The 18141-nt window shown below is 48.3% G+C and overlaps 1 protein-coding gene across 1 annotated transcript in view; it reads left to right on the forward strand.

The window, feature by feature from the left end:
- The window catches only part of TTLL12 (tubulin tyrosine ligase like 12), a 78017-nt gene that overhangs the window by 49053 nt on the left and 10823 nt on the right, over positions 1 to 18141 (forward strand). The window contains exon 8 of the mRNA XM_078771146.1: positions 17668 to 17868. Coding sequence (XP_078627272.1) covers positions 17668 to 17868 — 201 coding nt within the window. The remainder of the gene's footprint in view (positions 1 to 17667; positions 17869 to 18141) is intronic.

Consider the following 18141-nt stretch of genomic DNA (forward strand, 5'->3'; position numbering starts at 1 on the left):
AGAGAGACCAGTGGTGCGCCCTGGAGTGGAGCGCACGCTCATTAACGCTAGCGGAAGGGCCTCCGGCCACTTGAGGCCTGTCTCGTCGCAAATCTTTGCCAACTTACCTTTCAGTGTGCCATTCGTTCGTTCTACAAGTCCCGCCGATTGCGGGCAGTAAACACAGTGGAACGACTGTATCACTCCCAAGGCCTTTAACACGGCTTTAATGACGTCACCTGTGAAGTGCCCGCCCTGATCGGATGACACTTTCTGCGGGACACCGAATCGACATATAAAGTGCCGCAAAAGGCACTTGGCCACCGTTATAGCGTCAGCCCTGACGCATGGGTAGGCCTCCACCCACTTGGTGAACATGTCCACCACTACCAATACATGCTTAAAGGACATACAAGGCGGTAAATTGAAAAAATCGAACTGGATATGACAGAACGGCCCGACGGGAGCTGGATGACCCACGTTGTGGCGGCGTCTGGGGGGTGCCCCCCTATTGTGCCGTTGACATATAGCGCACGAGCGACAGACCATGGTAACCACAGCCGAAAGACCTGGTGCTGCCCAGGTGGAAGTGACCTGCCTCATCACCCCCCTATGGCACACATGGCCATTTTGATGCGCCATTCGTGCCAACCATGGCAATATCGCTCGCGGTGCCACGGGTTTGTCATTAATCGTCCACATTTGTCCTTCTGCGGGGCGCTGAGCTCCCAATTTAATCCAATCTTGATGTTCTACGTTTGAGGCCGCGGCTTGTAATTGTATTACATCGAATTCTGTAGGTGCGGATGTCGGAACGTCTGTCTGGGCAGTCGCTTTAGCGCCCTGTTTGCGCGTAACTACTGGCATATTATACCCAATCTGTTGGTTTGCCGCTCGTGCTGCTGCTTCGTCGGCTCGGGCATTTCCACGGGCCACAGCGTCGTCTGTACGCTGGTGACCTCGGCATTTAACTACAGCTATTTCACGTGGAAGCATAATACTATGAAGCAGATTTCGCACTAGGTCCCCATTTTTGATGAGTGTTCCCGCTGAAGTGAGAAACCCTCTCATTTTCCATATGGCCCCTTTGTCGTGGACCACTCCGTGTGCGTATGCCGAGTCTGTATAAATTGTCACTGCTTTTTCCTCGCTTACTTCGCACGCTCTCGTGAGTGCGTACAGTTCAGCTTGTTGTGCTGACCAGGTGGGCGGGAGGCGGCCGCTTTCGACCGTCTCCGTATCCGAGCATACTGCGTACCCAGATAACAGAGATCCGTCCCAAGCCCGTTTGGCTGAGCCATCGACGTAATAGGTGTAATCGGCTTCGTGTAGCGGAGTGTCCTGTAGGTCTGGCCTCACTGTTGATATTAATTGCACCACGTCCGTACAAACGTGCGGGACTCCCTCCTCCTTTGTTGGCAAAAGTGTCGCTGGGTTGAGAACGGTACACCGCATCACCGTCACGTTGGGTGCCATAATTAATGCTGTTTCGTATTGCATCAGCCGAGTGGCTGTGAGATGCTGCGTGTTTCGCTGTTGTAATAGTGTATGGACACAATGCGGTACCTGTAAAAGGACCGGATGTCCCATAACTATGTCGGCCGTCCGCTCAACTGCATATCGGGCAGCCGCCACGGCTTGTAAACACAGCGGAAAGCCTTGTTCTACCGCATCAAGCTTTTTGCTGAAATAGGCTACTGGACGTTCCCTATCTCCATGAGTCTGAGTTAATACGGATTGTGCGAATCCCCCTACTGCATGGGTGAAAAGTGTGAAGGCCTTTTTATAATCGGGAAGGCCTAAGGTTGGGGCCGTTATCAGGGCTCGTTTGAGTCCTTCGTAGCAGCGTATTCGACTGTCCGTCCAGTTCACCATCCGTGGCTGGTCGTTTTTCGTCGCCTCATATAGAGGTTTTGCTAATAACGCATAGTCAATTATCCATGTACGACAGTACCCTGCCATTCCCAAAAATCGCAACACCTCCCTTTGTGTACGAGGCAATGGGGTTTCCATGATGGCCGTGACCCGGCTCGCGTTGAGCTCGCGTCTCCCATGCGAAATCGCGTGTCCCAAGTATGTAACTATCTCCCGCACAAATTGCAATTTTTCCCGGCCTACTTTGTGGCCTTTCTCGGCTAGCGCATTTAACAGCGCTAGTGAATCCGTCTCGCAGGCTGCTTTGGATGGAGAGCAGATTAATAAGTCGTCGATGTACTGCAATAGTACCGAGCCGCCTTCCAATTGGACATCTGCGAGATCGCGGTGCAGCGCTCGTGAAAACAAGGTGGGACTATTTGCGAAACCCTGCGGAAGCACTGTCCAGGTGAATTGTCTCCCCCGGAAGGTGAAAGCGAAGAGATACTGGGACTCTGGAGCTATCGGCACTGAAAAGAAGGCGGAACACAAGTCTATGACTGTAAAATGTGTAGCATCTGGCGGAATGGAAGTCATCAAAACTTCTGCATTTGGTACAACCGGATGAATTCCCTGAATTATTTTATTAATCTCTCGTAAATCCTGCACAAATCGCCACTTTCCTGTCATTGGTTTTGGCACTGGGAAAATGGGGGAGTTACATGGGCTGTTGGTTTCGATTATTATTCCTTGCTGCACGAGCGATTCTATCACCGGAAAAATGCCTGCGTCAGCCTCGTGTCGAAGTGGGTACTGCCGAACGTGTGGTAAAGGTAACCCTTCTTTAATTGGAATCACCAACGGGGGTGCATCCCTAATGCGTCCTACTTCATTCTCGTGTTGCGCCCATAGTGACGGGGTGACGGTGTCGAGTAATCCATCTGAGTCCCCTGGAGTCGTGGGGACTGCCCTAACCATATGTGTCGCTTTGGGTGGCAGTTCCACCATCTCAAATCTAACTCGTCTATCTTGAGGTGCCAAATTAATTATGAACCCTTCATTGTTGTCCAACACATGGACCGTTCGGTGTTCAACATTGTATCGACGCCTTACTGGCGTTTTTCGCAGTCGGTCCATCATCCATCCAATGCTCTCGGGTGGCCATCCTCTAGCGGTGCTAAGAGTAACATGCGCTACCATCCCCTCGGGGTACTTAGCCTTTGATCTCTGGCGTGGCGACAAGGTTACCGTAATCCCAATGCCCTCTCGGCCAATCCATATGTGTGATAATTGAAGATCAGAGGTTTCCCCTAAAGCTGCCGCAACCATGTCTAAATAATAATCATCGCTTCCAGTCGCGTCATAACATGCGGTGCAGTGCGGCGGATTATATTTCAATTTTGTGGCTATGTGGTGTTCTTCTAGCCAATCACGAATTTCTTGCGTTTGCGCGCCAATCGTGTCGATCACATGAGTCCATGTTGCTAAAGCCCCTTCCTCCAACCGCCACCAATACACGGTGGGGCTGGCTCGCTGCAATGCCATCATTAACAAATCGCGGTTCGATTCTCTGACGTCGACGTATACACCTTCCTTGGTGCACGCAATGTCACAACCTAATCGACACAGCAAATCCCGTCCTAGTAAATTAGTTGGGGCAGTAGTAGTCATGAGAAATGCATGCTTAGCTTTTAGCGGTCCGAACATTACTCGGGCCTCTTTTGATACGGGGAGAGTTTCTAATTTTCCTGAAATGCCCTGGATTTGGACGCTTTTATGTGTCGGTTTCAAAGTAGGTAGTTGTCCCTTATTGATACAACTGCGAGTCGCACCAGTCGCACTGGATTAATCCTAACCCGCCCCATCGAGCTATTGCTTTTTCTATTCTCTCTCGGTAATCGCCGATAGTCTCTCCTGCTTTCTGTTTTATGTTCCCAATTCTTCCCCAATCTGGCCCTCCAGGTGGTGCGAGCGCATTGCCAATGTTGGTCAGGAGAAAATTTTTCAAAATGTCCCAATCGTTTTCGGTCATGGGTGGCACCCGAGCCATGGGGTCATCTATTGGCCATAATGAAAGGGTTTTAGCCTTTGCCCATACCTTTGGTGGCAATATAGATGCTCCCAAATGACAAATATCTCTCCAATCTGGGGCATCCTCTGTAATCCAGTGACGGAGCAATATTACTATATCCAAAGGTTGGTCGATCAACATTTCCTGAACCCTCTTTTGCATGGCCGTTAAATCAGATTCTTTCCAAGGCACACGTTGCCTTACTGCCACGCCGTTTGCGTCTATTCCCACGCATCGCATGGGGAACACTCCCTCTTTTTCTATCGCACGTTGCACTGGTGCCTGATACTCCACTAGTGAAGGGTAAACTTTCTGACCTGGACCTATCGGGGGTGGAAACCCCGGGGTGTCTGTGCTGCTATCTCCATCGTCCTCGACTTGAGGGGCTGATGGTTGTGGGGTCTTATGAACTCTAGGGGGTCTCCCATTTGTTTCCCTTATAGCGCCCTGGTGTCGGGAACGTGCCTTAGATCCTGGGACTGGACCATGGGGGGAATAGGAAACAGGGATTTCATCTTCCTCATCCTGTTCCTTCTCATCGGAATTAATCCGGGCTACCATTAGCCTCTGACTTGTCTGCGCTGCGAGCGCCTTCATCTGTTTGCCCTGCTTTTTTGGACCCTGTTTGCGCTCATCCTGGTATTTGCTCAACTCTCCTCGCAAACTCGCTTGTTTGGAGGCTGCCTGTCTCTTCACGGCCTCCACCTTCCACCAACTATAGACCTTCCATGAATCAGGTGGGAGTCTCTTCTTCTTCTTCTCTAGGGCATTTAAAGCCCCATATAATACATCTAACCTGTCTATTGCAAATGACCCTTCCTCTGGCCAAGGCATATTCAAACTCTTGGTCAATACAGCCCATGACTTGCTCGGTTGTAAAGCAGCATACCCATAATCTCTTTTCATATAAAACGCTGGAGTGTTCTTCAAAGGCTCTCCCTCCTTTCCTTTCCTATTACACATTTTTCCTACCTTCTTGGGTTAATCCCTCCTGGTAGTCCTAAGATCGGGTCGCCCCCCGATCCCTAACCTTAAACGCAGTTCTCACGCCGGAGTAACTTAACACCTATTATCTATCTCCCACATATGGGTCTACCTGCTTTCCACTCAGGAAGCTTACGTGAGGGATATCCCTCCCTATCTCGCGCGCCCTGTATAATCGATTCGTTACCCACTGTTGCTCTGGGTTAAACTAAATATGGTTCGGAATGCAAGCCTGGTGTTACAGCCGACAGAGGTCCACACGTTCCAAAGCAAGGCGGGAGGCTTCAATTTCGATGTGCAAAAAATTGCTTACCCAAATTAGGTGCCGGCAGGCCTCCTTTCCGACCTGGAACGTGAAGATCCACCTCGTCTGCACACTTGGATGTATCCCACTTCTGACACCAAAATCTCGGTCATAGACCTCGAGGGAAGGAAGAAGAAGAAGAATCAGAGCAAAAATGTTTAATAGAATCGATTATACACACACAGTGTGGAGCGAGGCTGAATGAATGTACCGCCTACACGCAGCGGACAATTCCTCAAGACACTCGCTAAAAAATAAGTGGAAAGGCATTTCATTTATAGCAAAATATTAGACAAGAATCTGCGCTAAAGACATAGCACTACTGGGCAATAAGGACAACACCTCCCATTGTCCCGTCCTCTAGAAGGTCAAATTTAGACAACAAGATGTAAGCATAATGATAGGCTACGCTTTTTTTTGGCTATCTATCTAAACATATCAGACCCGAGCGCAGGCCGAAGTAAATATTCTTATACACTAGGCTAAATGGTAGATGAAGATTGGATACGTCCTTGGTTTAGGAGACATACTAAACACTACGAAGATATATAATTAATTATTCCCTTTGTGAAGGAGGCGTTTGGATGACATCTTTTTTCCTGTACGTGGGTCGAGAGCATTTTATCTACTGTTTGGCACATTCATTCAAGGACTAATTTACTAGGCTAAGGATCCACCCTGCACCTCTAGCCTCGAAACCACATTTTGTCCACTCACCTCTGCCTGCAGTTGAGTTCAAATCAGTCTTCAGAAGCACGATATATAATTTCAGATGTTATGATCAATTGAGTCATTTAGTTTAAACCTTAATGGCTGACATATATATGTATATATATATATGTATATATATATATATATATATATATACATATATATGTATATATACATATATATATATATTATCCTTCGATAGTCCGCCCACCGATTTACTAATACATACATACATAATCCATCCAATCAAAAACCACAGTTTGGTCATTTAGATATAAATATGTAGAATAGACTGAAAATATCCATGGATGAGAGGTGTCAAGTTCATACCATTTCCTGTTGATACAATTAGGGAGTAGTGGCAGTGGTTATAACACGCACACACATACACACAGCCTTTCACCAATGGATGCAAAAATTAGAATAATTTATAACCAAACAAAACACATTTTTATCGTAGCACTTTCAACCCATATGGCTCCCACTCCTCCCCCTCCTTCCAAACATAATTAATAGTAAATATCGTAATTTAAAACTTGTACTGTGCATCAAAAAGCCACAGCCAGATATGGCCTTCCCATCGGTGTGAAGAAGCACAAAGGTTTTGTTAGAACGCGCCCCTCTACGAAGCTTCGGGCCTTTCATGGGTCCACATGGTCGGGCTTTTGCAGTACAAGCTGGAAGATGTCAACTTTTTGGACGAGTTGATCTGAAATTTCTCTAAATCTTTAGTTGTGCAGAGGCACGCCCCTTTGTCGCAGGTACGTCTCCAATTATTTTTGTGTTCTTTAAATGCTTGGTGTGCCGTTTCATGATACAATCATTATCAGGCACGTATGATACTTGTCCAGGCCGCCTCAGTAAACTTTGTCACTCGGAGTTTCTGCACATGCACGCCGAGTATTCTGGGATGGATTACATCATTTCAAAAGTACTGTATTGGCAAGAGAGGTGGTGGGTGCAGCCATTGAACAATAAATGTTTCCGCCGGTACAAACACAAAAATAGTTTGTCGGCGGTCTTCTCGAAGTGATTACAAACTGATTCACTGCAGATCAAACTGATTCAAGAAAGGCACTCACCGAGCGTACTGTCAAGTGTGCGAACATGGGTTTTATGTACAGAATATGGGTTAATTGGCCACAAAGAGCCACATTTGAGGAGTATGTTTGAAACTTGTGTGAAGTGAATTCCGTGAGATCCCATGACATGTCCCATCCCATAACATATCCCATAACATTTGTCACCAGTTCAGAGCAAAGTGAGCCATCAACTTTCTACCTATCCAATCCACCCACAACCTAGACCTTTTCTTTTGTTCTGAAATTCCCGTCGGGGAAAATTACCCAGAACTTCTCTGGTAAATCAGCTGTATTTAGGCTATGCTGGCCTGGAATTTTAGATAAGCCAAGATGTATGAATGCTGCTATGCACAGATGGACACCTAAAGTTATAGGTGAAAAGAGGAAAGGTAAGTGAGAATGGATAATATCGTGGGTTTTTACAAATGAAGATCACTTGATGTTACAGAGCCATTTTCACCTCTCCAACTAGTCCGGTACCTTAGTAAATGGATTGTTACACGCCGGACAAAAGCACCAATTTTTTTTTGGACAGTCCCACATATGTGAGGATTGATTTTTGCCTAAGCTCCAAAAACTTATATGCACCTGAGGGCTGTGGCATCACAATGATGTCACAGTGTTTCAAATGCTGGTCTGGGTTAACAGGCGCTCCTACTTGTTATGCGGTCCCACTTTTTGTGTTTCATGGACTGTTTCGCGAGGTACTAAAGCTTATAAATTTGTTAATAAGCATTTCAATGAATTTTGTCATGCTATAAGGACCTTTATTAAGCTAAAATACAGCATTTTATTGCAGCCGATAGAATATAATGTTCGTTGCTGTACTCGCACTCGTACAACGCATTGTAGCTCCCAGTCATAACCAACAGATTTAAACAACTTATGTTCACTGTTTTTTCTTCGATGATGTTAATGTGGTAAAGAAAAGGACACCCCACCACAGGTCGATATGGATTGGACAGCTTGTGTTATCTGTCAGAGAAGTACCCAAGAGCAGCTTAATTGTCCACAAAATCGCCAAAGCTGTGATGCTTTATCAGTTTACAAGGCATTCTTCGAAAATGTCGAGGATTTCAAAACCTTGGATGCACTACCCGTGCGCATTGAGTTCGGGACTGATGCAACACCGGAACAGTTCCTTCCAAACAAAGCCTCTTGGCATCGTTCATGCCACCAGAAATTTAACAATGCTAAACTCAAGAGAGCAAGAGATAAAAAAAAACAACAGGTAAACAAGACATCAGACACAACTACTTGCCGATCAATCAGGCAATCGGCACCGGGAAGCAAGGATGTTTGCATTTTTTGTGACCAAACCTCGATAACCAAGCTTCACGAGTTTTCAACATTCTCTGCAGATCAGTCATTGAGAGATATGATATTGTTATGAATTTGGTAGAGCAATATGTAGAGCAGAGTAGATCTGAGTAGGTAAAATGCTCCGGGATGTCGCGATAGCTAGAACCCACTATGTACCTTTAAGTTAGTATGTGTCGGCGTATGCCAGGATAATTGCGTATATATTTCCCGTACGGGGACAGGAAGTGCTAAGTAGTTAGGGCGATAAGGGTAACTTTGTGTGTTTTCCCACCCCTGTGGTCAATCCAATGTCCCTTTTGGTACCGCACCCAGACAGTAGGAATTCATGTCCCTAGCGCGCCTGCATTAATTAATTCCCTTCCCTTTCACATCAATGAAACAACACCCTGCTGAGTGAGACATGATGAGAAGGGGGTGGATCTTTTGACATCATGGGGGAGGGTGGACGAATGGACGTCACGAGAGGGCGGGACGGTGCGTGAGAGAAGTGACGACACGAAGGAGAAGAAGAAGAGTTCGGAGTTGGACACGAGGCAGAGCAGACGCCATTTGGGGGAGCTGAGAGAATTCAGTCGTGATAGAGTGCACTAGACATTTTTTCCCTCGTTCTTTCCTGCCTTCGTTCCCTCCATCTTCCCTGCGATCGGATCGCGTGCTTGCGTGGGCGGTTGTTGTGCCGAGGTTCGCCCCGTTGGTGGCCGTATTCGTGGCCTCTTGCGTACCATCGCCAACCACTCACGATCTCCAAAGCGCCGGGCAGAGACAACAGCCCCAGAAACCGTGGTCCTTCGGACGGGGCGAGCGTTTGAGAGTTGCGGGGCGAGAGGACTGGGCCCGGCGAGCGAGTCGCGTCAGGGAGACCCCTCCCGCCCACGTGTCAGGGCCTAGCCATCCGAGGCCTGCACGATCTCCACGCCACGCTCCCGAGCGAGCAAAGCTAAGAACGCACACACACACACACCCTCTTTGTTCATTTCGTCGTCTGCCCTGTGTTTTGTTTAATAACTCTGTCGAGTGGGAGTACTCCATTTAGGGGGTTTAGAGAATCGCATTTCTTTGTTCTCGGAACAGTTAATAAATCCTTATATTATTTTCTGTATATATCTGAACGCAGTTTCCTGTTTGATTTTAATAGTTAAGGCTGCGGGACCCTTGCCGTTCCCCTCCACCTTGCGCGCTTTGGTTTTGGTTTGCTTGGAATCCGCCATTGAGTTTTCGCCTCAGGAGTTTAAAGCCTCGCAATTGGCCTCCGCAACTGTGGTGTTAATCGCAGTTGCGCGACATTTGGTGTCAGGAGTGTAGGATTCGAACCTGTCGGACAATTTTTTTGTCCGCGGCGAGACATCGACACGGTCGGGCGTACATTGCGCTCGACGTTCGAACGCAAATTTTTTATAGTCGAGGCGGAGAAATTTGTATAGTCGATTGGACATACGGAACGCGATATCGTGTCTTCGACAAATTTAAATTGTGTTTTTCTGGAATTAAAATAAATACGCGCGCGGGAAACAATCTTCGGGAAGGCAGATGTCGGAGATTGATGAGATGGAAGTACGCAGCGAGGCTTCCGTCAGCGTCGGGAGTGAGCCGGAAATAGGGGAATTGGATGTAGAGGTGAGCCTTGGAACCTCCCCCGTCCTGAGCACCAACTTATCCCCCTCCCCTACTGGGGAGCTGGAAACAAGTGGGACGGCCCCGATACCCGAGCAGCGATGGGATCGACTCTTTAGAGTGTTGGAGGAGCACAGTAAGCAAATTCGGGGAATGAATGACAAAATTGATGGGCTGGAAAATAAAATGGAGGGAATGAGTAATGATATGGGAGAAATGAAAAGTGGGTTGGAAAATAAAATGGAGGGAATGAGTAAGGAGATGGGAGAAATGAAAAACAAAATGGAGTCCCAGGGGAATGAATGTAGGGAAGGAATGAAGGATATGAGTGACCAAATTAATGGATTAAAAGGGGAAATGAATGCTCAGAACGAGCAATTGGAGAACAAAATTAATGCCCAAACCAAAAACATGGAGGGGAAAATGGATAGATTAAAGGAGGGTTTGAAAACAGATCGAAGGGATGGACAGCAAAATTGAGGGATTGGAGGGAAAAGTGAATGAACAAATGAAGGAAAGGAAGGAAAAATTGGGGAAATGGCACAACACCTGGGGAAACGAATTGATGGCATAGAAGGGAGTGTGCAAAACCAAATTATGGGCAGACTGGGGGAATTGGAGGATAAAGTAGAAACTTGAAGGGGGGAGATGGAAAAAGCCATAGGGGTGGCAAATGAATCGATACGGACAGAATTAATGTCAAAAATAGAGGAGGGCGTGACCCAGGCTGTCCGAAAGGGGGAAGTGTTGGAGGGTCGAATTGATAAAGCAAATGGGGACCTGAAAGGCTATCGGGCCGGGTGGATGCCAGAATGCGACAGCAGAGTGAGGAATGGGGACTGCTCAAACAACAGGGGGGCAAATTGGCGGAGGAGGTGAAAGGGTTGGAAATCCGCATAAAAGAGCAGGAGCAAGGGTTAATTGAGAAAGGCCTGTGGGGGCCGCAAATGGATAATGAAAGGGTGAGTGATTTGATGCAGGAGCGACTGGAGACTGGGACAGTACCATCAAGGAGGAGGTTGGTCGGGTTCAAGAGAGCCTGAGGGAAGAGGTGAGTTGGTCGGTTAAACATCTTCAGGATCAGATTAAGGTGACCCAGGAGACCCTCACCACGAGCCACATTTGGACACCAGAGGCTCCGAAACGGAATACCCAGTTGGGGGGGGGGGGGGGTGTTTTGGCCCCGGACTGGATTTGGACAGAGAGGAATCGGGGAATAGAGTCTCTGGAAAAACAATCCCCCTCGTACATTTTGACGGATCAGGGAGCCTCAAGGCTTTCCTGGCACAATTTGAGTGCGTGTCTCAGCTCAATGGTTGGGGAGAGCGGGAGCGCATGGGGAATCTAGTGGCGACACTGTGGGGGTCAGCCGCAGACGTGTTAAACGTAGTCCCAGAGGGAATATTGACCAGCAAGGCCATCTGTGAGGCCTTGAATCACAGGTACGGGACAGGCGCAAGGTGCGACCTGGTCAGGGCACAGCTGCTGCATCGCAGGCAAAAGCCTAACGAGACGTTGCAGGAGCTGGCCCAGGATATATACCAATCTGTGAGGATAGCATACAGGGACCTACCAGCACAGGCGTGGGCCAAGCTGGCGATAGAAAAATTTATGGCGGCTCTTCCTGATCCCGAGGTCCGGACGTTGGTGGAGTTACAGGACCCACCCACGGTGCACCGGGCGGCGGAATGCGTGGCGAGACTGACCTTTTTGAGAAGGTCGAACCGCGCATCGGAGAGGGCACCTGTGACGGTACGGCAGGCCGAGGTGCGGGATCAGGAAAAGCCAGAGGATGACATAGGGCGAATGTTAAGGAGAATCAGCCGCCAGCTGACAAATTTGACCGGGGGCAAATTTGCAGGGAGCGAGTCACGACAATTTGGTCCAGGTTTGCCATTGGGACGGCCTGATTTTTATCGGGCTAGGCCGGGAGAAAGGGGTTCTCCGCCTGGCTACCGGAGGGGTCCGTTCTTGGGGACTTGTTTTAGATGTGGGAGAAGAGGGCACAGTCAGAGGAATTGTCGGCAACCATATGGGCCCCCACCTCCTGACAGGCTTCACAGCTCAGAAAGGAAGGGGCCCCTAGTAGGTCCACAGGTGCCCGACAGAGGACCACCACCTCGGCCTGGGCCGATAGCAATAGAGTGTGCGGGAAACTAGAACGAGCCGAGCATATGGGCCATGCTCGGCTGGCATGTGTATGGCAAAGCATCTTTCTTTGGTGAGGTTAGTGAAATGTGAAAAATGTTTGGCATGGGTAATCTGTGGGTTAGATGCAATTTAAGGGTGAATTTTGTGAAGAGAAATGGTGGACACTGTACAGTGACGCCATTATTGATCCAGGTGTGCAGACCAAAGTGTTTGAGGTTGTGATGAAATTAATAGGGTAGCAAGACACAGCTTTCAACTGGTTGCGGGGGCAACTGTGCTGATATTTGGGACGCGGGATCATGGGGATGCAGTTGTGTGGTCTTTGGGTCAACGTGGTGCTGTGCGTGTCCGAGGTGTGTGGACCATGTCTTCTGGGTGGGTCTCCTGGTGGAGCATGGCTGTTGACTGGATCTTGGTGTGGTCAAGTGTGGGTGAGCACTGGGGGGGCTGCAGTTCTGTAGTCGGACTGGGGGATGATGGGGAGGTGCAGGGGACGTGGCTGTCGGGATGCCACGCACTGCGACCGTGCCCCCCCCCCCCCCAGGGCCGAGGTTGTGTGTGCGGAAGTGTGTGTTGTGGCAGCAAGTGCTCACCACATTGGCCAGCTGGGGCTGGTGCAGCTGTGTTCCTCGCAGGGGGGGCCGAAGGATGGATGGTGGGTCGCACCCTTATGGACACTCATGGGCCATGTTGGCGTTTTGACTGCTCACCTTGTCCCGATGACCCTTGCACGGTAGAGGTGCAGAGCTGTCGTGGCCACAGGTGGTTGTGTAGTGATGATCACCGTTTGATGCGGATCCACATACCTGCCAGTGTAGTGGGGACAAAAGAGAAATTTGGAAGTATTTGGTAGGCCCAATGTGAAATTTTGGAAATTAGGTGTGGTGGATGACACTCTTGGACCCGACCAACCTGCAACTACCTGCACTTGAGGTGAGTGTTTTGAGGAGTACTGTCCCAGGCTTCAGGACTTGCTTTGGAAATTGGGGACATGTAATTTGGAGTTGGGAGGCGGGTGAGAGTGATGACATGGAATGGGGGCCACAGTGTCTTGTGGGTGGCGCATGTTTTTGTGTTGTGGTTATGTGTTTTGATGTGGTTGTGAGGTTGGAAAAATATGAGCGAGTGGTGATTATTGAGTTTTGAAATGTGTTTTGGAAATGGAAATGTGTAATGATTCAATGATTTGAACTGTGAATGGGATTTCACATGTAGCAGGCCATGGCAAACTTTGAAACATCTTTTGTACTACCATCATCTATGGAATTGTGCTGAATTGTGCTGAGTTGTGTGGAGAATTGAATGGCAGCGGGGGAGGAAGTGTGTTTTGGGGTCTTGTGGGTGGGGAAGGTGTGTATGTCCGCAGGTACAGAGCAGGCTCTGAGGAGCGATGCCTGCGGCCCCCCCCTCTGCGGCAATTACCCCTGGCAGCCGGTGGTAACTGGAAATTGGAGCTCGTCGGTGGAGGGTCTGGTTGGGCGCCGCGGGGTGAGGAAGTCCCCTGGTGACCCGTGTTAGTGCGCGGAAGCAGGAGGCAAGGGAGCCTGGTGTGTGTGGAGACCCTCACCGGCGAGGTAACGGCGGAAAGGGGCTGTTGGGCTGTCACGGGGCCAAGAGGTAAAGGGGGGGTCAATGAACTTGTAAGTCGGTTGACTTGTTTTTGGGACTGTGGGCACCACAGCCTGAAGCGCCCCCACCATCTTTTTGTGCGGTACCTCCCCGCTGCCGAGTTGAGGAATGCACACACATCTATATGACATCAGTGCCATGGTCCTGCAAGGGGGGTGTATTGTGTAAGAGCTTTGTTTATTTTTGGAATGTAATGATGAGTTTTGGAATGAGGATGAGTGGTTAAGGGGTCTGTGTTGCATGAATGTGGGCGAAATCCACCGAGCCATGTCACTCACCTGCAACATCTGGACAGGGCCCGTGGAAATTTAGGGGGTGCATTGGGATGGCCCCGCAGGTAAGGTTGTGTCTTGTGGCATCCACCGGGGGACGCGGTCTGTAGACCGGGGTATGTACAAAGGTTAGAGTTTTGAGTTTTTGGAAAGATAGTTAAGTTTGTGGATAAGGTAGGAGTTTTGGTGTGTTGTTTGTTTCCTCCCTCCGCAGGAACAATGAAGAAAATGTACATACTTGCATGATGGTTAAGGGGTTTAGCATGGTAAGGAAGTGTAGATAGGTAGTCCGACTCACTTCCCACAGCCCTTCCTGATTTATTTCATAGGTTAATTAAGTGTGTGCCAGTAAGTGTTAAGGCTGGAATGGTAGCGCCTGCGTTGAACCTTGCAGGAGCTACGGTTCTGGGTGGGGGGGGGGGAGGGGGGGGGCTGTGTTATGAATTTGGTAGAGCCATATGTAGAGCAGAGTAGATCTGAGTAGGTAAAATGCTCCGGGATGTCGCGATAGCTCGAACCCACTATGTACCTTTAAGTTAGTATGTGTAGGCGTATGCCGGGATAATTGCGTATATATTTCCTGTACGGGGACAGGAAGTGCTAAGTCGTTAGGGCGATAAGGGTAACTTTGTGTGTTTTCCCACCCCTGTGGTCAATCCAATGTCCCTTTTGGCACCGCACCTAGACAGTAGGAATTCATGCCCCTAGCGCACCTACATTAATTAATTCCCTTCCCTTTCACATCAATGAAACAACACTCTGCTGAGACATGATGAGAAGGGGGTGGATCTTTTGACGTCATGGGGGATGGCAGCCGAATGGACGTCACGAGAGGGCGGGATGGTGCGTGAGGGAAGTGACGACACGAAGGAGAAGAAGAAGAGTTCGGAGTTGGACACGAGGCAGAGCAGACGCCATTTGGGGGAGCTGAGAGAATTCAGTCGTGATAGAATGCACGAGACATTTTTTCCCTCTCTTTCTTTCCTGCCTTCGTTCCCTCAATCTTCCCTGCAATCGGATCGCGTGCTTGTGTGGGCGGTTGTTGTGCCGAGGTTCGCCCCGTTGGTGGCCGTATTCGTGGCCTCTTGCGTACCATCGCCAACCACTCACGATCTCCAAAGCGCCGGGCAGAGACGACAGCCCCAGAAACCGTGGTCCTTCGGACGGGGCGAGCGTTTGAGAGTTGCGGGGCGAGAGGACTGGGGCCGGCGAGCGAGTCGCGTCGGGGAGACCCCTCCCGCCCACGGGTCAGGGCCTAGCCATCTGAGGCCTGCACGATCTCCACGCCACGCTCCCGAGCGAGCAAAGCTAAGAACGCACACACACACACACCCTCTTTGTTCATTTCGTCGTCTGCCCTGTGGTTTGTTTAATAACTCTGTCGAGTGGGAGTACTCCATATAGGGGGTTTAGAGAATCACATTTCTTTGTTCTCGGAACAGTTAATAAATCCTTATCTTATTTTCTGTATATATCTGAACGCAGTTTCCTGTTTGATTTTAATAGTTAAGGCTGCGGGACCCTTGCCGTTCCCCTCCGTCTTGCGCGCTTTGATTTTGGTTTGATTGGAATCCGCTATTGAGTTTTTGCCTCGGGAGTTTAAAGCCTCGCAATCGGCCTCCGCAACTGTGGTGTTAATCGCGGTTGCGCAACAATATGATATGATATGATATTTGAGCATTTCTTACAGTCGTGTACATAAAATAGAAAATCAGTTGGAACTATCCGCATGTGAGTAATTTAAGATTGATGGTGAAGTGTGCGTCCACCCAACTTAAGAAACGGTTTATTCACAGTCGGGGCTCTGGACAATATTGACCACGATCCGTCGTCTATTACAGCCAAGGGGTCGTTTCATGGAACTGGTATTAGCATTACACAATTCCCAACCCTCGATGATCCCGGAATACCTAGACCAACAATTCTCGTCGAGAAAGACCCAGACACCAAACCATATCTTCCAGACTCGTTTGCAATAGTACAGGCATTAAATGTGAACATGACATCCACACGAATCCCTGCAGTACAAACAACGCCACAATGGGCCACTGGGGGAAGCGAAGTTCAAAGAAGATGAATGGGTGCAGCGTGCCATTACACTTCTCAAGAAGGATACCCTACAAAATGGCGATGCTTCATCTTGGGCGGCGTATCACACATCCACTCAGCCCCCTCCGACAAACCCACCAGCTATTACCGCGCTTCTACCTCTATTTGCTGAGAAGGCCGACACTCCTTCTATGATTAAGCACGGAATGGATGTTTTAAAGTCTGCCACAGAATTCCTCAACCCGGGCCATGCGATTGTCCCATTTTTGCAAACGCTAAGTATATCCAGTGGAATTTTCCAGAAACCCATGGAGAAGACAAACTCATTATCATGTTTGGTGGGTTTCATATTGAAAAAGCTTTGTGGAACACTTTTGGGGACTTTTTAGCAGATAGTGGCTGGACTAACGCACTCACTGATTCTGGCATAGGAACGACTGGCAAGGCCGATTCATTTCTCAAAGCAGCCCACATCACAAGAACGAGACATGCTCACCAAGTGACTGCGTTGGTACTGTCAAAATTACAACGTGACGCACATGGGACTCATCTTAATTCCTCCGATGTAACAGGTGACTTTAATAAATGGAAACGGCAAATTATAGAGAAAAGCCTAACCTTTCAGTTCTGGGATACTGTGCTTCGCACAGAACTCACTATCCTCGTCTTCATTCGTGCTCAAAGAGAAAACAATTTCCATCTGTATGTCGAGGCTTTGGAAGCGCTGATGTTTCTTTTCTTTGCTCTCGATTCTGTCTCCCGGGGGTTGTGGGTGGACAATGGAGGATAATAAGTGGTTACCAGTGTGGATAACTATCCCACAAGCAGCGGACGCCTGTGCAGAACTCATAAAATGCAACTGCAAGTCAGTTGTCAGTCAGTCAGTCAAATAGGCTGTTTGAGATGCAAATGCTCGGAAAGCCGGACTACCATGTACTGACCTGTGCTGTTGCAAATGTCAAAAATAAGCTAATTATTTCCCATGGAATACTGTTCTGGCTCTTTTTTAACAGTCTTGCTTCCTATCTCGTCATTATAACTCTCATACTACAAATATGCGTGTACTTCAATAAACACAAGGTTGCTGAATATACCAAAATGTCATTTTCTAGCTAAATGACGTCATTATGACGTCAAAATGACGCCATTCTAACGTCATTTTAGCTTCAATTTTTATAACACTTCGGTTGTCATCAGTGTATATGTATTTCATTAAAAACACAATTGCTGAACATTTGGTACCTGTTTTTTCCTGTTGATTTTATCCACAAAATGCCATTTTCGGCAATATGACGTCATAAACGACGCCATTTTAGCTTCCAGTTTAACGGAATGTTTGGAGCTTAGCTTTTTCTTAACAAGTGCCCTCATGCAGGGATTGTGTAAAAAAAAAAAATGGTGTTTTTGTCCAGCGTGTAACAATCCATTTATGAAGGTACCGGGCGGACTATTTGTAACATTGTGTGACGTCATTGTGACGCCACAGCCCTCAGGTGCATATAATTTTTTGGAGCTTAGGCAAAAATCAATCCTCATATATGTGGGACTGTCCAAAAAAAATTTGGTGCTTTTGTGTGTAACTATTTCGGCCAGTTCCGTCGTTAAGGTACCGAACTAAACCTTGCATTCCAATCCTCGATGCTACAGGCAGATGAGCAAAGAACGGCCAACGGTGATGCTGAGCCAATTTCCAGCGGAGAACCTGCTCACGGTGAAGGATTGCCTGGCCGCGATGGGGCGTCGAGCGGCAAAAGACAACGTGAAATGCGCATCATGGTTGCCCATCACTTTCAACCTGCGCACTGAGCTGCCCCAGTTTGTGAGATTCTTTCTTCAACGACAGAGGAGGTATGTGTCTCTCGGTCATTCATCTGATTATGTGATTGATAGTGTGGTAATATTCTTTATTGAATTGAGACTTTCTTCATCATTACCTTGAAGGTTGGTCCTATCAGCTTGCCATTTATAGAAGAAAACAAGAAAGAGCAATCGGAGATTGCAGACCCTCGTCAGGACTTATTTTCAGTGGGTTTTAGGTCTTTTGTGTTAAAACAAATATGGCGGACGAACCACGTGACCAATGACGTCATCTTTTATTTTTTTCCCTCCAATTTATCCCTA

Source organism: Myxine glutinosa, chromosome 1, assembly GCF_964187855.1.
Source record: "Myxine glutinosa chromosome 1, kmMyxGlut1.1, whole genome shotgun sequence".
Lineage (NCBI taxonomy): Eukaryota > Metazoa > Chordata > Myxini > Myxiniformes > Myxinidae > Myxine > Myxine glutinosa.